General features: G+C 43.4%; 2 protein-coding genes across 15 annotated transcripts in view; one reads left to right on the top strand and one right to left on the bottom strand.

Annotated features, from left to right (window-relative positions):
- Positions 1-9,151, top strand: part of RUSC2 (RUN and SH3 domain containing 2) — an 89,424-nt gene extending 80,273 nt beyond the window's left edge. For 6 of the 12 annotated variants that reach the window (XM_074280291.1, XM_074280292.1, XM_074280294.1 and 3 more), the window contains 9 exons: positions 4,314-5,000; positions 5,254-5,439; positions 5,700-5,843; positions 6,012-6,088; positions 6,200-6,374; positions 6,460-6,565; positions 7,012-8,097; positions 8,234-8,371; positions 8,461-9,151. In XM_074280291.1, the coding sequence (XP_074136392.1) occupies positions 4,314-5,000; positions 5,254-5,439; positions 5,700-5,843; positions 6,012-6,088; positions 6,200-6,374; positions 6,460-6,565; positions 7,012-8,097; positions 8,234-8,371; positions 8,461-8,662 (2,801 nt within the window). In that variant the 3' untranslated portion in view covers positions 8,663-9,151. The remainder of the gene's footprint in view (positions 1-4,313; positions 5,001-5,253; positions 5,440-5,699; positions 5,844-6,011; positions 6,089-6,199; positions 6,375-6,459; positions 6,566-7,011; positions 8,098-8,233; positions 8,372-8,460) is intronic. The other 6 variants (XM_074280299.1, XM_074280297.1, XM_074280298.1 and 3 more) reach the window with 4 other exon arrangements.
- On the bottom strand, positions 9,078-21,788 carry CIMIP2B (ciliary microtubule inner protein 2B). 3 transcript variants are annotated; one of them, XM_074280305.1, is made up of 5 exons: positions 21,321-21,788; positions 13,912-13,994; positions 10,000-10,205; positions 9,784-9,835; positions 9,078-9,677 (listed from the first exon to the last, which is right to left on the bottom strand). In XM_074280305.1, exons 1-5 carry the CDS (start codon positions 21,386-21,388, stop codon positions 9,400-9,402), a joined length of 687 nt encoding a protein of 228 aa, XP_074136406.1. In that variant the 5' UTR covers positions 21,389-21,788; the 3' UTR covers positions 9,078-9,399. The 3 variants fall into 3 exon arrangements, with proteins under 3 accessions (XP_074136406.1, XP_074136407.1, XP_074136405.1); XM_074280306.1 differs by lacking the exon at positions 21,321-21,788 and adding an exon at positions 21,157-21,292; XM_074280304.1 differs by lacking the exons at positions 13,912-13,994; positions 21,321-21,788 and adding exons at positions 10,396-10,586; positions 10,998-11,503.
- Positions 21,789-23,326: the final 1,538 nt, after the last annotated feature.

Genomic DNA, 23,326 nt, shown 5'->3' on the forward strand with positions numbered 1-23,326 from the left:
TCTGACTTGAATGAAAACCCCTCTCAACCCTGACCTAGTCTCAGTAGGGGCCAAAAGCCATGAAGACGGGTGCACTATCATCTTTGCAGCCTATATTAGTATTTCTGTCCACTGAGTTACCTGTTTCCCCTCCAGCTTTCAGCTCATTTTCAGGGCACATAAATGATGTATCATATTATTGAATGATCAAGTTCAGGTTACCAGCTCTGCCAACTTCCTTAGTAGTAATAATAATAATAGGTTGGTTTTTTTTTGTTTTGTTTTTGTTTTTTGTGGTTTTTTTTTTTTTTACATTTGATAGTGGTTTGGAATTTACAGGGTTTTTTCATAGACATATAATGAGATGCCAGTTAGATATTTCTAGAAGCTGATTTTTCTAAAAGTGTATCCTTATATTTTTATTCCAAAATCACTTAAAACATTGTAACAAAATTGTCTTTCTCCTAAAAGAGAAGTGTTAGTCTGTCAACAGTCTCATTTTGCTAAAAAAAAAAAATTACTGGCATTTATATAACATGTTAGATATATTATCTCATTTGAGCTTTATCACAATCCTTGAGGTAAATATTTATTACATTGTGTAGGTGAGAAAACCTCCACTCAGAGGAAGATTGTTATTGGTCCTAGTTTTCTGATATTTCACACAACTATAAAGTATCATCAGTGGGATTCAAACTCAGGTCTCTTCCTACTCAAATTCCATTATATCATATTGCCTCTCTAAGAGCAGAAAATCTAATTAATTCTTTGGGTGCTTTACAAGAACATCTTTCATAAGAGACAAAGAAAGGAACTTTGTTCTATCCCTACAAAAGAAGGTTTGTAAAGTAAAAGAGTTGGAAATCCTAGGGAAAAGTTAGTGTATCATTTTAAAATCTTTAATAAAAGAAGAGAACACTGATAGTAAGATACATACATAAACATAAAGGAAGCAGTTACCAAAAGTTCAAATGAAAGACGTTTATGACACTAAAGGTAAAAGAGTACAAAAAGGAAAGATAACTCAAGAAGGAATGGGTACACAAACTTTAAATTGGAGATGATCCTAGTAAAGGAGAAAAGGAAATGACTTCTAAAAATAAAAATATGGCTACATAAGATACTCTCAGAAAGATGAACATGTAACAAAGGATAAATAAATACAGAGTGGCCTACAAGGATATCAGGAAATCTAAAACCAAAGTAAGATGTATGGGACTACCTGCCATCTAGGGAAGGGAAGGAGGGGAAAAATTGGAACAGAAGTTTTTGCAAGGGTCAGTGTGGAAAAATTACCCATGCATATGTTTTGTATATAAAAAGCTATAATGCATATGTTTTGCATATAATAAGCTATAATTTAAAAAAATAAAGTAAGCTAAAATTTGTGAGAAAAGCTAAAAAAAAAACTAAGTTCAGAAAAAAAAGTGGGGCTGGACCCATAGCTTAGAACAGATTATAAAGTTTTTGTATGTAATAGAGAATTACTCCACTCTTAGTCTGCTTGAATATTTCCTACCCAAGAGACTGATCTTCAAACTAGAGTGGAAACAAATTAGGATTGAGATAATTGAAGCTCAAAATAGGTATGGAGATATAGAGAAAACCTTTCTTAAATGAATTCAAGTCAGCAGGCCCAAATATATATATTTGTGTGTGTGTGTGTGTATGTGTATCCTAGGGTACTAAAAATATATATATCAATGTGATCAGTGACAAGAGGAATTAGTAATAGACAAGGTTTAAGAAGGCTGCAGAAATGTAGTTTTGATTTTCAAAACAGAAAATTGTAAATTTTAAACACTCCCAATCAGTTGATAGTCTGTCAACAGCAAAATTCTAAAACTAATTATGAAACAAGATTTTCAGCATTTCAAAAATGAGTTAGTGATTACTAGAATAAATCAAGCCAAATCAACTTCATTTTTTGTTAAAAGTTTATTAGAGTGTCAAGTCAGGGAATGTTTTCAGTATCTTAAATTCAAGGACTCAGAAGTATTACTGTATTTTCATTGAGCTTTAACAAATGGATAGGAAAATTCGACAAGCAGAGGTGGTAGAGAAAAATTACATTCTAGACATGAGCTATAAGGTATATGGAGACAATTAGTATGAAAAGACTGAAAAAATAGATTGGCCCCAGATTATGGAAAATCTTAAAGATAGCATAAGGATTTTAGATTCTATTCAGTAGGCAGTAGACATTTCAGGATTGCCTAAAGAGAATGTTCTAGTTGAATAACCAAAAATGATTGATTAATATGTCTGTATCGAAGGTGATCTTTAGTAGTGCCTCAGAGAATTTTCAAATAAGATAAATATCAAATAAGAATTTTTATCATCTTGGATAAAAAGATGTGTTTATCAAATGTGAAGATGTCACAGATGTATTTAACGAGTAGACTACAAGGTAAGATGTGACAGGAGCAAATAAGAGATCTAAACAGTGTCCCAGAATGAGAAACCAGAGATAATTTCAAGAACCTGAAGCATATTAGGGGTGAATCAAATATAACATGATAAATCCGTGCATTTAGATTTTTTTAAATTAGTCACACAAGGAAAGGGCAAGGAAAAAATTGATAATTCATTTTGGATAACTGATGCAGCAGTTTCTAGAATAACTTAACCTTAGACTACATTAAAGCATAATAAGTATAGAAATTTGGAAGTGAATAGGCTTTTTGTACTGCACTGGTAGGAACATGACTGGAATATCTTGGTAAATTTTGGGCATTATCTGAAAATTCTATAAGGAACAGTTGAAGGAACTGAAGAAAACTTGATGAGTAGTTTTCAAACCTATAAAGGCTGACAAGTAAAATAGGTTTAAAATTTTAACATATAGCATATAACATGGGTAAATAGTATAGTATAGTCTGTGGATCTGCACTTCTATTACAATAGCTCATGAGCCCTCATGAGCAACCAGTGTTGTTTCCCAATAATAGTAATCCAGTAAACCCAATTAATTGGTATCAATAACATTTAATAAGATAATAAAAATAGATTTAAAATATTCCCCATGCCCACCCCTGAAAGCAGGGGCTCATTTTCTCTCAAAAATAGCATCTATGGAAAGAGTAGGCTCAAGTTTAGCAAATAATGTGGAGAATACATGTGGCCAAGGAAGATAGCGACTACAGGTCTGTCTCTTTTAATATAATTGTCATGAAGGACACCCACCTTACCTTGGGTTCATCATTTCTGTCAAGTGGGGTGCCGATGATTCAACCCTCTTCACAACTGAACTTGTGATTGTCAATTAGCTCAAGTCCCTATCTTGTTCTCTGCTTCAAGAGAGCATGCTCCTTGAAGCTGCTTCTGGCCACAAATTAGTGCCTTTCCTTATGTCTGTCTCTAGATTATGTCTCTCTGCTTCCTCAAATATCAAACTTCAGAACTGACTTTCCAACTACTTGATAGAGGTGCCTCTTTCCAAATGAGTTCCTCTCACCAGTAGAAGTTATGACCACTGGGGCAGTGGAGGAAGGAAATAAAATCTCTCTCCATCCCCTGCACATTTCCTTCCACAACTGTGGAAATCTCAGATTGATGGGGCATATTTATTTTAAGCATCAAGTGTTCATGACTTTAATGACATTATTCTCTGCTTGGTCAATCAGAAAAATATATACTGTGTTACGATCCCATGATTGTATCAACTGAGATGGAAGGGTAATCAAAACTTTCTAATTGTACTGTTCAAAAATGGGCCAGCCTGTGAAGTAGGGAGTTTATGCGTTAGAATGTTACATTATTCCTATTCATGAAAGGGGTTAGACAAAATGGATTAAGAGGTCCCGTAAAAACTCAATCCTAGAGCTTCCAGGGAGATCAAGAAAATGTTGATCCTTTCAAAAGGAAGGAAAAACCAGTTTTAGAATATGAGTTTGGCTTTAAACATGTTGAGTTCAAAATGAAGATGGAATGTGTAGGTGGAAATATGAAGGCAATCAGTAATAATGGCTAGAGCTTAGGAAAAAAGAACGAGCTATGTGGAGGTTGCCTGCCCACATAGGAAAGTTGAAACCTTGGGCAGCAGATGGGGATGATGGAGACATTGGATAGGAAAACACAAAACTGATGACTGATTTTTATGGTAAACCTGCATTTAGAGATAAGGAGGCCAAAAAAAAAAGGGAGTAAGTAGTATGATGGAAGCCAAGAGGAGAGAATTTCAATCAGGAATGATTGTGCCACAGTTTCAATATTCTCCCATCTTTCCAGAGCCTCCCATTGTCCACTAGGTTTCATTTTCTATCCTTGCCGCGTCACCAATTTTTTTTTTTTGCCTTTTTAGTCTCATATTTCTATTTCCCTTCTCTCTTTAGGGGGCAGTGCTGAAAATCGGCCTGTCCTTCGCTACAGCAAGGAACAGCGACCAACCACCCTGCCTATCCAGCCTTTTGTGTTCCAGCACCATTTCCCTAAACAGCTGCCCAAGACCAGGGCCTTACACAGCCTCTCCCAACTCTACAGCCTCTCTGGCAGCAGTCGTTCACAGGCACCTGTTCTGCTGGCCCCCACCTCCCAGGGCTCTGTCCTGGCCCCCTCAGCACAGGCAGCTGCTCCTGCTCCCCGAACAGTGGATGGAGCTGCTTCCCTCTCTGAAGAAAGCACCAGAAAGGCTGCACTTGACCCAGACACCTCTCGGCCATCCCCTCTGGGAAGCTATTCTCCCATCCGAAGTTCAGGCCCCTTTGGGACCAGCACCGATTCTTCCTCTGCCTCCGGTTCTCCCCCTGAGCACGCTGTGGATGGCCCCCCACCACGAAGCCGCTCCTGCCCTGCCGCAGCCAACCTGATCCCTGTCCGACAGGCCCTGATGCCTGGCCCCGCCCCCCAGCTGGAGGCCCCAGAGAGGCTACCACCAGAGTCCAGCCCATTGCTCTCTGAGTATCGACTCCATGGGGCAGGCAACCTGTCCCACCTGGGTCCCACAGGACCTAGCCTGAGCAGAGCTGAAAGCCTAGCTCGGGGAGGTGGTGAGGGCAACATTACATTCCGGCTTAGTAAGGGTACTAAGCATGCATCTCCAACCTCCCCCAGCAATGCCCAGACCCCCCCAGCATACCCTACAGAGATAACTCCCACCCTTCCTAGCAAATGGGGAATAGCTCTTCACCTTTCACTTGGGTGGTCCTTTAAGGGATATCTCCATAGAGCTCTCCTACCCTAGAGCTCCATAGGGCCTATAGGGCAACAATCCAGGGGGTGAAAAATGCTGGTAACTGTAGCTAACTTTTCTTTTCTCATTCTACCATGCCACAGCCAACCACCTATCCCCTCAAGCTCTCAAGTGGCGAGAATATCGACGAAAGAACCCACTAGGGCCCCCAGGGCTTGGGGGAAGTCTGGACCGGAGGCCCCAAGAGACTCGACTGGCCCGGAGAAATCCTCTGTTTGAGTTCCCTGGATCCCTCAGTGCTGCAGGTCACCTGCAGTGCCGCCTAAATGGTACATGCACCAATGAGGAGGTCGTGTTGTGTGTGGACTTTATGTAAACTTGAGAGGAGGAGGCAGGAAGTGAGGCTGGCAAGCCATCCCCAGGAGCACAAATTGCAAATGACACATTCCCCACGGAAGGAGCAACAGGAATAAGTCTAGAGACATCGTGAGAAAAGGGTTGGAGGAAGTAAATAGGTATGGGTCAGCATCAGGTCTGGGATAAAAAAGTTATAGCTAGGGTTGATTGTCTCTCCCACCCTTCTTCCCAGGTCAAGCAGCAAAGCAGTTGCCATTGAATCATGCCGACTTCTTCTCTGACCCCTTCTCCTTGGCTGAGAAGCCACCGGCTGAGTTCTGTCTCTCTCCAGATGGCAACACAGAAGCGGTCTCAATTGATCTGCTACAAAAGAAAGGTGGGAACCCATCCCCATCCCTGCCCTACTTGAGCCAGGAGCATTGCTGTCAATCTCCATCTTATCTTTTCACAATCCCCCTAGATCATCTCCTCCAAAGTTTGTATGGTGACTATTCTTGGACAATGTTGGATCCATCATTATATAACCACTTTATCTGTTCTCCAGGATTGGTGAAGGATGTTAACACTGCTGTAGATCTCATTGTGGCACATTTTGGCACAAGCAGGGATCCTGGGGTTAAGGTATGGAAAAAACTAATAGGAACAATTGGTAAGAGCCTCATCTAGAGTCGATCCTTGCCCTTCAAAATCTCTTGTGCCCCTGTGTCTTCATACCACCTTACTGTTTTTCAGGCCAAGCTGGGAAACAGCTCTGTAAGCCCCAATGTGGGTCACCTCGTGCTGAAGTACCTATGTCCAGCTGTTCAGGCTGTGCTCGGTGATGGACTCAAGGCCTTTGTGCTGGATGTCATCATTGGGCAGCGCAAAAACATGCCCTGGAGTGTGGTTGAAGCTTCCACACAACTTGGTATGGGAGTGGAGGAGCTTGGAGGGAGGGAAATGGCAAGATTTGGGAGTTCATTATTTTTGAGCAAACACTTCATTCCCCTCAGGTCCATCCACCAAAATTCTACATGGCCTCTACAACAAGGTCAGCCAGTTCCCAGAGCTTACTAGTCATACTATGCGCTTCAATGCCTTTATTCTTGGCCTTCTCAAGTAAGTATGTGAATTCAAACCACCCCTACCACTTCTTATGAGAATTTTTATACAAGTCACTATCCCATAATGAATTCCATACTCCTTCCCTCACAAATTTGGTACCAACCCACAGAGCCACAGCGTTGAGGAATGTTTAAATATTCCTTTATTTTGGATCATTCTGCTGCACACACAAAATTAATCAGATTCATATTAAAAATAAGCCTGCTCATTTCTTAGAATCCTATAATGGAGTAGGGATTTGAACTCATCCACTGAATCAGGAGAACCAAAGAGTTATCCCCACCTAAGACTTGTTGGAACTTTTACCCTAGTGCTACCCCCCATTAAAGTTTCACTTGCCATATTCCTTCATAACTACCCCTCTCCCTGCTCTTAAGTGGCATGCCCCTCAGCTCAAAACCTCCACCTCAGCTCAAAACCTCCACTCTTATCTCCTTTAGCATTCGTTCCCTGGAGTTCTGGTTCAATCATCTTTACAACCATGAAGGTAAATACTGTCCCATCCCCTGCAAAATGCCCATCACCCCAAAACTTTGGGCTCTGACCACTGCAGGCCTGTGGGGGTGGGGGGGGGTTCTCCAAAGTCTCCTGTGCAGTGGCGTATATGCCTCCCCTATCTTCTTAAAATCCAGATCTGTATCTGGATGCCTTCCCCCATCCTTCCCTCTCCTTACAGATATCATTCAAGCTCATTACCAGCCATGGGGTTTCCTTAGTGCAGCTCACACTGTGTGCCCAGGATTGTTTGAAGAGCTACTGCTGCTGCTGCAACCTCTGGCACTGCTACCCTTCAACCTCGACCTGCTGTTCCAACATCGGCTCCTTCAGAATGGCCGTCAGCAGCAACAGCAGAAGGAGCTGCTCCGAGTATCCCAGGGACTGCTGCTCTCGGCCCACTCCACTCTGCAGCTGGCACGTGCCCGGGAACAGGAGAGCCATGGTGGCACAGATGGGGCAGCCCCAGGGGAGCGGGTGAAAGGGGTGGGTGCTCCAGCAGGAGGGGAAGAGGAAGAGAAGGTGGCAGCGACCATAGCAGAAGTACAAGCAGGCGCAGGGCAGGGTGAGAAGGTGGCAGCAGCGACCATAGCAGAAGTACAAGCAGGCGCAGGGCAGGGTGGGCGGGCACGAAGCGGGCAGGCTGGCTGGTGGTACCAGCTCATGCAGAGCTCCCAAGTCTATATTGATGGCTCTGGTGAAGGCTCCAGATTTCCCCGGACCAGTGAAAAGAAGAAAGTACCAGGGGGCTCCCAGGCTCCACCTCCCCGAGAAGGTGTGGTGGAAGGGGCAGAAGCCTGTCCCACTGCTGAGGAAGCTCCCAGCCGGGAGAGGGGCTGGCCTTTCTGGATGGGGAGCCCCCCAGACTCTGTGTTAGCTGAGCTGAGGCGAAGCCGGGAGCGTGAAGGGCCTGTAGCCCCCCAGGGAGGCAATGAGGAGGGGACCCAGCAGGAATCCACTACTGGAGGTATCAAGTGGGGACATCTGTTTGGCTCTCGGAAGACCCAGCGAGAGGCACGGCCACTCAATAGGTAAGATTTCAGTTACAGTACACAAGGGGAAGGGATGGGGCAAACACAAGGGAAGAGTTGGGGTTGAGGGAACCTTGGGTAGATAAGAGTCAGTGCCCTTGGAGGTGTCAGGACTTTATTTCCTCCCACCCCCCAGGCTGCCCTCAGACTGGCTAAGCCTAGACAAGTCAGTGTTCCAGCTGGTGGCGCAGACAGTAGCTGCCCGCCGAGAGTCAGAATTGAGGGAAGGCCCTGAAGAAACGCCTGCCCTGGAGTTGCCCTCTAATTTGCCCTGGTGAGCAGGGGAAGAGGTGGTGGGAGTGGGGATGGATAAAAGGGCTGTTGGCTCCAGTGGATTTGACTTCTGTTTCTTTTTCTCTCTAGCGAGGTGCAAGCACTCTGTCACCATTTGGCCACAGGGCCTGGGCAGCTGAGCTTCTGCAAGGGGGACGTCCTGCAGGTGCTGGGATCGGCTGGGGGTGATTGGCTTAGGTGCGGCAGAGGCTCCGACACTGGCCTGGTGCCCCTCGCCTATGTGACACCGGCTCCCACCCCAACCTTTACCCCTAGGGGTACTCAAGATTGAGGCCCCTGTGCATGCTGGAGCCCCTCCAGGCACCTTCATTTTCCTTAGGGACTCAAGAGCCCAGGATGGGCCACAGACTTGGCTCCCTCCAGCCTGATGGGAGCTGAAGAGCCATGCCTGTCTCCCACATGCCTGCCCTCCCCATTTGCTCTGTATTCATTAATCCCTCATAATCTGTCCCAGACCACTCACAACCCACCACCTATGCCCACCCTCTAAGAGGACTAGGCCCTGGGATGCCGAGACTTCAACTCCTGCCCCCAGCTGTGAGGTGAGGGTACAAAGAGAGGGGTTGTGCCATGGGAGCACTGGGCTGGGCAGTGCTGTGTAGAGGGGAGAGTAACAGTATTGGGGGCCAGTCCCTCCCCAGGCCCCCCCCAGCTGTAAATAGGCTGCTGCCAACACCCTGGCCATATGGGGGAGGGCCCGGGCCAATGTTTATTTATTATTTATTTATTATGCATATTAATAAAAAAGGTGCTCAGCCTCTGTCCCTGCTCCTCCCCCATCTCTTCCCAATGAACTGCTTCTAGAAGTTTCTGAGGCTCAAAGCCTCATGGGAGTCCCATAGGTGTAAACACACTGGAACTTAGCTAAGGAAAGCTGACAGAGCAGACACACAAAATAGAGAGATCATGGTGTTGGGGGTCTCTCAATGAAGCTCTGCCTAGGACTTTTAGGTTTTTAACTCCTTGTGGAGCTGTTCCATCCACCCCATCTGGTATTATAGAGCAGCTTTAACTTAGACTTTTAGGACCTTTGTCATCCTGTCCCTCTTTCTCCCCAGTCCGATTCAGACTTCCATCCCAGTTCTCACCTGGCACATAATCCCTATAACAGGGCACCATGCCTAAATTCTTTAAGTAAGTCCTGGAAAGACTGGGAAGACGCTTGTGGTTCCTCTGGCCCCTGGCCCCTGGGCACATCTGCCCAAATTCCTGCAGAGCCTGATTGGTGAGGACAGGAAAACTAGAGCCAAAATGAAAACGGGCTCGGGGCACAAATCCAGTAAACCCTGTAAGGAAAAAAATGAACATTCACTATCTGGATATAATAAGGGCGCTCTTCTCTTCTCCCTTCCCTATCATCCCCTATCATCCCCTACCATACCCATTCTTCACCTGAGATGAAGAACTTCTCAGGATCTCTGTCATCCATGGAATAGGGGGAGGCCTGAGGGGACACCAAAGGAAAACACACTTATACACCCACCTTAGGTTCATAGGGAGCAAAGATCCTTGGGCAGCTTCCCACAAGAGTAAAAAATGAAGCTTCACTCCCCCCTCCCCTTGTCACCCTTGTTGATCTCTCCCAGCCTTTTGGTCAGAGCCCCTCACTTTTGGTTTCTGCTCTGACTGCAGTTCCAGCTTCAGACGCTTCTCTGATTCCTTTTCATCCTCTGCTTTAGACTCCAGTTCTTTCTTCTCAGTCTCCAGCAGTTCTTTATACCCTGTACCTAGACAGCTAGTAAAGTCCCTCAAAGCTTCAGCCCAGACCTGGGTGCATCTCTTGGCAAAGATGTGCTGAGACCGGGGCACAAAGCCTGGAAGGCCATATTGAAGATGATGATTAGGAGTCCCAATGTCCCCAAGGAAAAGAAGCATGCATGCTAATTAATATTTGAGGGCACGTGCCTATTTCCTTGGGGTGTGGAATGGGGAGGAATGAGTATCATATGTCCTTTCCCCCAAAAGGATACCTGGATATCAGATATGCCTTTGAGATAGTCATACCTGTGTACCCTGGGATCATGTTGGACTTGATCCTTTCATGTCCATGGCAAGAATGCTTGATCGGGGGCAGAAGCATTCGATGGGCAGGGGGCCAGGCTAGGTCAGAGGGGCCAGACAGCAGCAGCTGTGCGGTCAGTTGTCCATAGGTCTTCCCCAGGCTGAACCCAAGCTGTGGGCAGTGTCCAGTATACCTATGGTATAGGGTTCATGCACTATCCCCCATACACTTGTGGCAAATGTACTCTCCTGATGATCCCTACATATATATTGGGTATCTCCCATTACACTACACCACCTCCCTGTATGTCCCAATTGTTATCTTACAAGGGACAGGTAGGCATGTTGGGCTTTTCGTTTTTGTTTTCAGTCCAGTGGCCATGTTCTCTCAGCTGTTACCAAGGAGACGACAGCACGCCACTGGGAATGGGGGCCAGGAGATTGCCATCACAATTTTCCTGCCTCCCTATACCCCTTTGTCCCAGCTTGTCTTCTAGACCCGATATCTCTAGTTTGGTTAACCACCCCCAACATCATTCTCAGCTCCCTCCCCAATCCATCACACCATCTTCTGAAGGAGTTCTTAGTGAAGAGACCTTACTTACCCTGGGATGTAATAAGGAACCTGGGGTGGTAGCCCTGGGGGGAAGGCAGAGCTGGCCATGGCCCTGGATCAGAAAAAGAGCCTTCCCAGTCAGACTCTAGCCTGTGTGTGTGCTTGGGGTGTCCAGGGCTGCGAGGAGTGGGTGGAGCAAGGGGCTGGACTTAACCGGTTGCCTGGGAATCTGAGACAACAGACCCCTGTGAAGCAGCATGTCTGCCCCACACAACCCAGAATGGGTCAAACCCTGAGGCAGACAGCGCCTCATTTGAGGCTATGGGGATGAGCATTTATTCCTTGCTTATTCATCAGAGCACACAGAAAATTCGACTGAGTTGAAGAAAACTTTTTACAAGGAGAGTGGATAGGAGCCCTTGAGCTGGACCAGATACATAATTTGTGGCTTTAGAGAGGCCTTAGGATCTGATTCAGTGTGGAAGGATACTGCTATTATTTGAGAGGCAAAAGAAGAAAAGGTAGAAAAAGCCAGGAAGATGAAGGTGTGAAGGTAGCTAGTCACTCAACCCTTCACAGCTTCATCTTCCTGGCTTTTTCTGACTAGCTACTTTTTAATTAACACATAGTTAAATAGTGTTTAATCACCTATTAGGACACTTTATAGGGATAAAGCGTCTCCTAGAGACAAAGTATGAGTGCATAAAACATTTGTTCAACTTTGTATTGGCACTAAATGACAAAAACTAATGGTATATAGTGCAATAGGAGTAAGCACTGAGTAAGGATTAAGGTGGGGCAGCCAGGTGGCAAAATGAATTAAAACAGATCTAGCTGGAGTCAGAAAGACTCAACTTCCTGAGTTCCCATCCAGCCTCAGACACTGTGTCCCTGCACAAGTCACTTTATGACAAAGCCCTCTTTGTTCTAGTTCGTCAACAGTAAAATGAACCATAAAAGGAAACGGTCAGCCAGTCCAGTATCTTTGCCAAGAAAACCCCAAAGGGGACCATGAAAAGTCAAGTCAGATACAACTGAAAAATGAATAAAGTGTGAAGAGGTCTTGAGAGGATGTAAGGAAGCTTTTTGGATTCTGGGAGAAAGAGTTCATGACTACAATGGAGGATTTGCCTTTAGTCACACCCCATCAGTTAGTTCTAAAAGCCACAGGTTAAATAAAGACCACTGAGGAGCTGAGGAGCACCTTTAAACCTAAGGAAAAACTCAAGGGGGACATGAGAACTCATGTCCGGGTTCAAGTATTTGAAGAGCTGCTGTCTTCAATCTCTTTAACCCCAGAAGGTAGAATCAGGAACAAGTTCGAAAGTCTCAGAAGGGCAATTTTGACTGTTTAATGTCAGGGGAAACTTAGAAGGTAATGAGTTCCTTCTCAGTGAAGGTCTCCAAACAAAGTCTGGGTAGAACATACCGCAGACTCCTTCCTTGTGGGTATGGGTTGGACTAAATGGACTGACTTGAGAAATCATTTGTGACAGCTGCATGTTCTTTCCATTTGGAGAATGCTCCATGTGACTGACACCTGGGCCACTGTCCACACCAGCTGGTACTCTGAGCATTTCCCTAAATCTGCAGACACAAGAACTTGTATCCACTGGGTTACCAAATGGGATCCACTGGGTTACCAAATGGGAGCCTCTTGTGCTACCAAGCCATACAATAGAAAGCGGAGGCAAGCAAAAACTGGTCCTGGCTCAGTATTGGTCTAGGGGATTAAATGACCTATTTCTCAAAATTATTGAAGCATAGGAAATCTCTAGTTCTGTCCCCATCCTATACATGATCTTTCAGGATGTCAAACAGCATTCACAAGGACACTGACCATCAGCCTACCACAGGCAATAAATATAGTGAAGCCTACTGAACCCAGGGGAAATACAATTAGAATTGTTATATACTTCCACATGAACTCCTCCACATTAGCTTCAACCTGCACCTGTACATTGGGGAAAATCTTAAGGGCTATATATGTCTGTAACCCCAAGATTAATGGAAAATACACTGGATATCTGGAGTTAGGTTTGGATCCCTATCTCTGTAAAGTATCTTTTGTGCAACCTTCAGCAAGCAGGCCATTTAAACCAGATAAACAAACAGTGGTTAAGACCCTATATTAAGGCTCTAACAATGTGGGAGTCTCAAATTATCAGCAAATGTTTGGTTTGTATACCTATATACTTGGATCATGTAAAAGTTTAAGCTTTGACCTATACTTTTATAAGACAAAAGTAGTTGAATTCAATGGCCTTCTAAGGTCATTGCTGAAGTCACTGCTGAGTCTTTGCTTCCAAGAATCATTTTCCTCTTCATCTCTCTTGCCAATGAGATTTGCACTCCCTAACACTATGAATCTACCTTGACTTCAGCATTCGGCATGGTAGATCTGTGAAGTGAGTTGTCCTATGTGGTGAGTTCCCCCTGACCATCAGGACCAGAAGCTGCAGCCCTGTAATTAACATTCTAACCCAGAATCCAACTACGAAAAGTTTACTGCTCTTGCCCACATAGTGGTGTGCCAAGTGCTTCAGTCCAAATGCAGAGGTTCTGTGCTATACTTGTGGTAGAGCTATTTATTAATTGGTCTTATCCAATGAACAATTTCTAAAGTATATGAAAAAATTAATTAAACCATACCCCCCCCCCATTTGACTCAACAACATCACGTCACATCTGGTTTTGCGCGGTAGAAAGATTTTTTTTCAAACATGAAGGAGGGAAAATCCTCTTTTGGAACTAATGTCCAAATCTTATTTCTCTCCTAAACATTTCCTCCTGTTCTAAGACACCACTTTCTGAAGCAGTACCATCCTCCCTGTGAGTTCAAATATATTACCTTCCCTCTAAGTTTTGGGGTATGACGATTAACCATAACATTGTGTGAGTCAGAGTCATATACCCTTATACCCATTTAAAAGTTTATGACCCAGAAAAGTTAAATATCTTACCCATGATCATACAGGTAGTATTAGAAACGAGAGAAGGCAGGTTATTGAGTGCTCTCTCTGTCACCAAATTATCATCCTGGACCCTGAGATAAATAATAGAACAGACAAATAGTGCAGACACAGATTATACTCACATCGATAGAGGGAGAGTCATCATTATTTCCTAGTGATTAAATGCACCTCTCCATATTGTGATGTAAAAGATATAGTAACAAACTGCTTCACAGTGTACCATTCCTTTAAAGAGCATCTGTATCCTTTGGGGGGATATTTGATAAAATTGGCACCAAGTCTGGTATGTACCTTAGATATTGGGAAGAGAAGATTTAAAAATCAGAGAAAGGATAAATAGGCCTCAGTGACCTAAAATTCTGCAAGGGATATTTTAATACACAAATTATTCCAATGTGGAATAACTAACGTGGAGACATAGGAACTCCACTAACAAAATATGATCTTAACAAGTACATTAGATGAAACCTGAGTGAGTAACTCACTAATGGATGAGTATAGAATAATGTCAGGAGCATTAAGCCCTGGAATGAGCTTCATGAGACTATGAACATTGAGAACATCAAAAATATTTTAAAGCTCTTGTAAGAAGAAAATGTGGAATTCTGGCAAAAATTTAGACCATATTATTAAAGAAATAATAGTTTTGTGAACATTGTGAAAGTTAAAGTAGCTACTGTGGCTTCATCCAGAGCAGGTCATGCCAGATTCGCTTTTTTGATGGAATTACTGGAATGTTACAGAAGCATCTAAATTAAAAAAAAAAAAAAAAAAAAAGCTTCCAATTACCTGAGCAAAATTCAGAAATATTAGGTATAACTACACAGGTAGGTGATTTCAAAACTGGTTGGTTGACTGAACCCAGAGTAGTTACCAGTCAATAAGATGAGAATTTGTAGGAAAGTTTTCAGGGAGTGGTTCCAGTGCTATCCAACTTTTTTTGTCAGCAATTAAATGAAGCCATAAGGGAAAGCTTACACACTAGATAGCAAGAGTCAGAGTCCAGGAGTTTACTGGATGACATGGCTCAGGCCTACAATGCAGAAAAAATATCTATATCATGACTGCTAAATGGAGGTAGGAAAATAGGAAAGAGAATAGCCAATGAGAAGAACCATTGGGGACTGACTCAAGTTTAGTGAATAGTAATTTTTTTTTTAAGGATAAGGGAGACCTGAGTTGTTTGTAGTAGGCATAAGACTCAGTTAAATAGGAAGATATTAAGAATTAAGAGAGTGGAGATGATAGGAGAAATTTTCTGGAGAAGTTCGGAGGGAATGAGCAAGGCTGTATGTAGAAGTATTGGCCTTGGCAAAGGGAAGTAATAGCTCTTTTATGAGACTGGAATGAAGAGACAGAGAAGATGTCTAAATGATATGTGATGAGGAAGAGAAGAGGAGAAGCTTTCAGCAAATGAGTTCAATCTTTCATTCAGATATGAGGTAAAGTCCTCAGCTGAAGCTCATGGGAAGATTAAGGAGAAACTAAAATGTTTGAAGTAGTTGCTGTAGAGTGGGATAGTGAATTAATGAGAAGGAAATAAAATATTTGCCATTTTGCAATGAGAGCCCAGTTGAGATCAGATGACACATTTGTAGTAAACTCCATCAACATGGCTTCATTTCCCACAGCTTTCAGCAGATGCATAAGAGCAAAGGAAGAGGATATTGGCAGTAATTGAGTTGAGATTTGGTAAGGCATGATTGGCAAAAGAATGTTCTGGGAAAGCACTAATGGGCTAAAGGAGTGGAGGTCACAATGAAGACAAAAAATGTGGTTAGGGATTATAAAGCAAAGGGAAAATAAACAAAAGCAAACAGCTGGAACTAACTAGGACTAAAAATTCTTACTCAAGTTGAAAAATTGATCTCTGAGGTCTCTTTCAACTATGAAATTCCATTATTCTGTAGGTATGAAATAACACCTCATTATGAAATAAATTAGATCTGGGGGAATCAAGAAAAGTAGGTTTAGAACAATAAAATTTGTTTTGACTTTCACAAATCTGACAGGCTTGTTCTGGGGATAACCTATGGTAAGGAATAATTTAGGACAAGAATTGGATATGATTCAGAGTTAACTGAATAGTAGTCTATAAAGATTATAATGAAAATTAGGGCACCAGGAGGCTATATTATGGTATGAAGATGACTCAAATTCTTCAAGATTATGGCAGTTTTTCAAGCTCTGAAAGGTCTTATTCAAATTGAAAGGCTCCAAATACAGACTCAGTGATCATTATGACTTATCTGAAGGCCAGATTAGCTAAAATTTGAAAAGGAACATCACTACAAGGTTGGTCTCTCTGGCAACAATAACTTACTTTAACCACAGAAATTCATGTGACTAAGGTATATACCAGTAGAGGGAGTTAAATTGTCTTTCCCTGAAGCATTGAAGCTTAGTTAGAATTGAGATTGTCTTAGATCTGGGATTAAAGAATGAGTGAAGTTTAGAATTATGTTGGCAGTAAGCAAGGGAAAGAAGAGAAACAGGTTTGGGAGAAAAGGAGAAGAGGAAGCAGAAGATGAAAAAAATGAGTGACTATTAGATAGTGGTATGACCGAGACTGGACTTGAGGCTAAACATGATAGAGCCAGGGAAGGAAGAAAGGTAGGAAGTCAGAGCATGTTATTTATGGAAACAGGAAACAGGAGGATTAGAACTAGAAGGGAACTCAAAAGATCTTTTCCAGTTCCCTCATTTTACAAAGAAGGAAATAAGTTGATTTGTCTTACAATAGGTAGAAGAGCCAGAACTCAAACTCAAATCTTCTGACTCTGTCCAACATTCTTTCCAAAATATAACACTGCCTCCCTTGAAAAATGGGACAAATTAGGCATGCTGAGTTTTGATTTTGTTTGAAATTAAGATCCAAAAGGAGGGTTATGATATATTTTGGGTCACCCTGACTAGTCCAGGGTCCCACAGCTAGGAAATGTTAAGTATCTAAGGCCAAATTTGAACTCAGGGCCCTCCTGACTTCAGGGCTGGTGCTCTATCCACTGTGCCACTAGCTTCCCCCGAGTTATGTTTAAGGGGTGGTTCAGATACTCAGAAAATGGGGTGCATATTAGAAGAATTAGGGTATCCAAAGAGAAGACAAGCAGAGAAAGAGGGCAGTAGTTTGGATTAGGACAGGAATTAAGTCACAAATCAAGAGATCAAATTTGGACTAAAGTTAGGATATGGAAGAGAGAGAGGAGAAGGAAATGAAAAGGGAGAAAGAGTTGCAGACAAAGATCAATAGGTAAGTAGGTGAATAGAGCATATTTTGAGTTAAGTGCTAGGGATACAAATGCATGCTATTGATAGTTCCTGCTCTCAAGTTTTACAAACAGAACATTGATTACACAGTAGCCTGAGAGTTAGCAAATTTTCAGAAGGGACACTGTGAAGAAATGTCCCCACTCTTCAATGTTCCTTTCTATTTTCCAACTTTTCTATTTCTCCTCATCTATCCCAAAACACTGAGGAATTTGAATGTTTTCTCTAACCCTTAAGAGACCTGTGTCAGCAAAATTTCCTTTAATCAAAGTATGGTGACAGTTTTTTAAAGCTTTACTAGAGAATAAAAGGAAGATATATTTAGGATGAGGGCTTCAAAATCTGGAAAAGAGTTGGAACCTAATACACATATTAGGCAATGTGGCTAAGCTGGAAGAAAAAAGTGACTTTGACCCTTAAGCTTTCCTTTTCTAGCTAGTATGGTTCTTCCCACCACCACTACCAACACCCATTGACACTCCTCCTCCCCATCACTATCCATTGGCACTGGAGACCAAAAATGTCATGGAAGTCTACTATCCTCCACCAACCCAAGTAACCTTTGACCATTCTTTGGAAAGGCAGCTTCTGACTTTAATTTTGACTATTTACAATTTATCATTTAGAAATTAAATTGGGAGCCATGAGGAATTTCCAACCCTACAAGTAAAGCCAGGCCTCTGACAAAGACCTAGGCCCTTTGGAGAGCAGGAATAAAGAGTAGAAACATAGGGTTAAGCTTGAAGGAACTAGTTGGATGGGACCATTCTGTGTTTCAGAGAAGCTGGTTCTCAGGACAATCTATCTCCTTTTGGGGAAAAAATACTTAAGCTGGCAAAGTCTTTTTGAGCTGGAGGAGGGGGCGTGGTTTCCTTAGTCTGTAATCTTAAACAGCACTGGCAGAGCCCAGTCTTCCACTTAGGACAAAGAAGTAGAATATCATCCTCTTGGTGTTACTGGTCCTCTTCAAGAATAAAGGACAAACAGCAACAGATCCTCAATACAGGAGCCCTCTTGGAAAAAGAGAACCATCACATCATCCTCAGTGGACCATCACATCATCTCACATGAGACCATCCAGGAAGAGCACCTAACAGAGACTTTGTGCCAATAAAGAACAACAAGGAGCAGCCCTACCAAGGACAGCATCAGCCCTGTAGCATCAAAGGCTCAAATCGTTCTTCCACATGTGTGGGACTTCCCCTTGTATGGGACTCTATATGTGTGGTTGGCTACAGTGTACCACACATTTACTCCACATGTGTCCTTCAGTACATCCACTTTTCCCACTAAAGATGTGTGTGTTTATTTGTAGAAGTATGTCTAAGGTTTTACTAAGAGGTGATGCTTATTACAATTTCATTAAATCACTTTGCTTTTAACTGTGTGAGCTTGAGTGGCTCTAAATCCAGTTGGGCAACTATGTGGTTCAGTGGATGGAGTGCCAGATCTGGAATCAGGACCTGAGTTCAAATCCAGCCTCAAACACTAGCTAAATGGCCTTGGACAACAAGTCATTGAACCCTATTTAAACAGCCTTCCTTTCCTCATCCGTAAAATAAGCTGGAGCAGGAAACGGCAAGCTAGACAACTAAAATGAATGAACAAAAAAGCCTACTCTTTGACCTAGGGAATCCTTGCTTACAAACATTTATTAAGCACAGATTGTGTGCTGGGCACTATTAAAACACTGGAGCTACAAAGACAAGCTTTTAAAATCATGGTCCCTGCCCTCAAGAAATTCTTATTCTAATAGGGGGAGAAAACACGCAAACAAATATGTTCATTCAGGATACGTGACAAGATGGGTTGGAGATATTCAACAGAGAAAAGGTACTGGCAATGGAGAAGAGAGGCCTGATAAAGAACTCTTGCAGAAAGGAACCTATGACCTGAATCTTGAGGGAAACCAAGAAGTGGACTTAAGCAGGTGGAAAATTCCAGAAATGAGGAATAGTCAGTGAAAAGTCATGGAGTCAGACGAAGTGTCATATGTGAGGAACAAGTAGACAGTGTCACTATCATGGAATATTTTCTAAGGCATTAACTAGACAGGAAAAATAGGAAGCAGACAGGTAATAATGGATTTTTAAAAAGCCAAATTGGATTTTAAATTTTATTTTTGAGGAAATAATGAGCCACTGGAGTTTATTGAGTAGAAAGTAGGGTAACATGATCAAACTTTGTACTTAGGAAAACCAATTTGAAAGCTAGGTGCAGTATGGATTAGAGGAGAGACTTGAGATAGGCAGAGAGTTCAAGCATAAAGTAATGAGAACCTGACCATAACCTAGATATGTTTCAAGAAATTTTAAAAGAAAACTGCCCAAACATCTTAGAACCAGAAGACAAAGTGGAAATAGAATTCATCAATCATCTCCTAAAATAATGAAATGAATGAAAACTATCAATAATATCAGCCAAAATCCAGAGTTTCTAGATAAAGGAAGAAATACTACAAGAAATCAGAAAGAATAAATTCTGAGAAGCTATATTTAGGATCACACAAAATTTAGCAGCCACCTGATAAAGGAGCAGAGAACTTGGAATTCCAGAAGGCAAAAGATATGGGCTACAGCCAAGAATATATACTTAGCAAATCTGAGTATAATGCTATGGAGGGGGAATGGACCTTTTAATAAAGGACTTCCAAGCTTGCCCAATGAAAAGATCAAAACTGCGTCAAAATTTTGAAGTGAAAACACAGTTTAGAGAAACACTAAAAAAATAAATCAATAAATAATGACAATTTAACAAGAATAAACTGCTCACATTTAAATACAGGGAGGATATGATACATGTGATCCCTCTGATTGCTTCATCCTTAGGAATCATAGAGGGAACCTAATTAGAAAAGGCCTGAGAAGGGTTCTGTTATGTCTAGAATGGTAAGAGAAGGGAAGAGGAATACACAGGGGATAAAGGGGGAAGGAAAAGGAGGGTAGGGAAAATTATCTTAAAGTGGGAAAGGAGACATCTATACAAACAGAAGGGTAAATTTCAGTCTCGTATGAATTGGTCAGAGGGAAGCATACACTCTTAAATTCAATAAAAAATAAATTTCACTCAACGGGAAAATAGGAAGGAAAGGGGGAAGGGAAAAAGGAAAATCACTGGTCCTAAGAAAAAATCCTCTTAAGGATACCCAAAAATGTCTCTTTTGAAGTGGCAAAGAATGGGAGTCTGAGAAATTACCCTTAAATTAGAATGAGCAAAATGCGATTTATAAATGTGATGGAATACTATTTTTTCAGTAAGAAATAATGGAATGGTTTCAGAAAAGCCTGGGAAGAATTATAGAAACAGATGCAGAGCGAACAGAACCAGAATAATATATAGTGGCAACACTATGCTAAAATTTTAGAATTAGTAACTTATCAACATAATTGACCAACCACAATTTCACAGGACACTAAGTGATGTGCTTTTGTGGCCTCCCTTCCCAACCTCAACATAATGATGAAACTTACTTCTCACCTCCTGTTACAGGGGTGAAGGACTGGAGAGCGAAGAATAAGAAATGTTTTGGACCTGGCCAATGTGGAAATTTGTTTTGCGTAACTATACATGTTTGTAATGGGATTTTTCTTTTGTTCTGTGGGGGGGGAGGGGAGGTAGGGGGAGTGAGAAGGCAGATTTTGCTGACTGAAAAAAAAAAAAGTTTTTTAAATGATCTCATACTTCCCTGGAAACCATTTATCTGTTAGGTGTTAGCTATAAAGCCAGAAAGATCCAGATTCACTGAGGGCCCAAAGACTCTCCAGCCTGGAGTGCCGATTGCCTCTTTACTCTCTCTGCCTATCCTCACCTCCAGCTATATTTTCCTCCTCTTCTCCTTATTTCTATGATTCTCTCTCTCTTCTTGGTTTGTCCCAGCCACCTCCTTTCTAGATCCGCAACTTTTACAATACCCTCCCCCTCCTTTCTCGGCCTTTTTCTCCCGCTGGATTTCGTGATCTCTCCTACATTTTTATCCAGACGTCACTCTTCCTGCTCATTCCGAGGCCTCCGGGTGGTGGCTCCGGTTCCGCCTTTTTCTCTTTCTTTGTCCCGTCTCACCCCGCCCCGCCCCCTTTCATCTTTCCGTCTGTCAGCCTCGGTTCTCGATTGTTGTCTCTGTCAGTCTTTACCTCGGCTTTTCTGACCTCCTCCCAGGCTCAGGAGCCACTCTGTTCTGTCTGCGCCCGTCTCCCTCCATCTTTGTCAGTCTCTTCTCTCTGTCTCCTTTGGTCCTCACACGCCCGGGATTCCCTCTTTTTGCTTTCTCCCTTTTGTGCCTGATTCGCTCTTCTTCAACCTTTGTCTGCTTCTGCGTCTCTGTACCTGTTTTGTGTCTGTCCCTGCCTCCAGCCTCACAGCCTATCGCGGCTTCTGTGCATCTGTCTTTTCTTTTCTTTTTTCTGTCTCTGCCGTGACTCTCTCTCCCGTCTCTGTGTCTCTCCCGTCTCTGTCTCTGAGTCTCTGTGTCTCTCCCGTCTCTGTCTCTGAGTCTCTGTGTCTCTCCAGTGTCTGTCTCTGTCTCTCCCGTCTCTGTGTCTCTCCCGTCTCTGTCTCTGCTGTCTCTCTCCCTGCGCCCTCCCCGCCCCTTCTGCTCCAACTCTTACCTCCTGAGGGTTCCAGCCGTTGGGCGGGAACGGACTGGAAGCAGCAGGTGGCGCGAGGGCGGAGGTGGGCCCTGAGCTTCTGGGGAGAGCCTACCCAGCAGCCAGTGACATCATCGATTTCCCTTCCACTATTGGCTGCCCCTTCTCTGACCCTGAGCAGAAGACAGTGGATCCAGGCCGAACTAGATCAAGTTTATCTTGCGACATTTAAGGCCAAGGAGCCCTCGAGAACCGACCCTGGCGCCGGCAGCATGGGGAGGGGGCACGCATGGGATCTCAATCGGGCCCGGGAAGGCTGCTCTGATGGGGGGAGACAACCACCTGTCACCCTCGGCTCTCTGAGTGGGAGGGCTGGCTCACCCCGGGAGGAGAGGCTCACCTCTAGGGAAGGGCAACAGCGGGGAGGAGTCACGAAGGGTGGGGGACCGTTACCCAGTAAGGGGAGGGGTTCACATCGAAGGAGGCCTAACGGGGGGGGGGGGGGGGGTTTGCCCTGAAGGAGAGCAGGGTCACATTAAAGGAAAGTGAATGGAGGCTGAGCGGAAGGGAGAGGGCAAGGGATCTGCGCAGGAGACAAACCTTTGTCTCCTAAAGGTTCAAGGAGATGAACTATGAGCTGGGGCCTCGGCGGCTTGGAACACACGTAGAGGGTCAGGCCAGGTTCAGAATTTAGGGTAAATCCAAGGGCATTTCATTGCAGTGGTGGGGTCAGGACACCGACACAGTTGTCTGCTTCCCCACTTCCTCTCTTTTATTCACTTCACAACAATGTAAAGTCCATCACTGACAACTTTCCACTTCAGAAGAAAGCCAAGGAGAATGGCGGCTTCCTAGCTCGCGCTTTAAAAAAAATAGACCATAATTATCAACCATCACTATCCTTTCCCCCTACCTTACACCGGGGAGATGAAGCTCAGCACGATTGACATGGAGGTACGGTGAACTTGGCCATTGTCAGGATTAGGAATCCCCAAGAGTCCTGCTTCTGTACCACTCGGAGTCCATCCTTAGACAAGTCAGTTCAGCCCCACACTCCAAAATGTCCTCAGGCATGAAATACTGAAACAACGAGGAATTAGACTTCAGGAGACTAATTCTACCTTAGACACTTTCCAGGCTTATGGTCTTGGGCTGCTCGTTCAGTGTCCTTATCTCTAAAATGAACGTGAGAATGCTTGCTCTAGGAGCACTTATTAGTCTAAGTAGAAAGAACTTTACAAAGAATATGTAAATGAAAGTTATCTGTAAAATGGGAAGGTTGGGCTTCGGAACTCTGATCAGTGAATGCCGTGACCAACTAAAACTTCTGGGGGCTCTCCTTGAAGATGTTTCCCACCTCTCGGGAGAGAGTGAATGGAGTACTCTGAAACATACATTTTAAGACATTGGCCATTATCTTGATTTGGTTTGCTTTTATATTTGTCATAAGGTGAAGGGGAGAATGGTGACAGTGATGCGAGGGGGAAAAAGGAGAAAAGATCATTTTTTTTTTAAATGAAAAAGGGATCAGAAGGAAATCCATTAAGGGACAG

This window comes from Sminthopsis crassicaudata, chromosome 1 (assembly GCF_048593235.1).
Source record: "Sminthopsis crassicaudata isolate SCR6 chromosome 1, ASM4859323v1, whole genome shotgun sequence".
NCBI classification, from domain to species: Eukaryota; Metazoa; Chordata; class Mammalia; order Dasyuromorphia; family Dasyuridae; genus Sminthopsis; species Sminthopsis crassicaudata.

Excerpts from the sequence above, each read along its gene's own strand:
- CIMIP2B (XM_074280304.1), bottom strand. The coding sequence starts at position 11,056 with ATGGCCAGCTCTGCCTTCCCCCCAGGGCTACCACCCCAGGTTCCTTAT. Across the intron at positions 10,206-10,395 it reads CATGATCCCAGGGTACACAG|GCTTTGTGCCCCGGTCTCAG; the intron begins GTATGACTATCT and ends ATGGCCTTCCAG. Across the intron at positions 9,836-9,999 it reads AGTCAGAGCAGAAACCAAAA|GCCTCCCCCTATTCCATGGA; the intron begins GTGAGGGGCTCT and ends GTGTCCCCTCAG.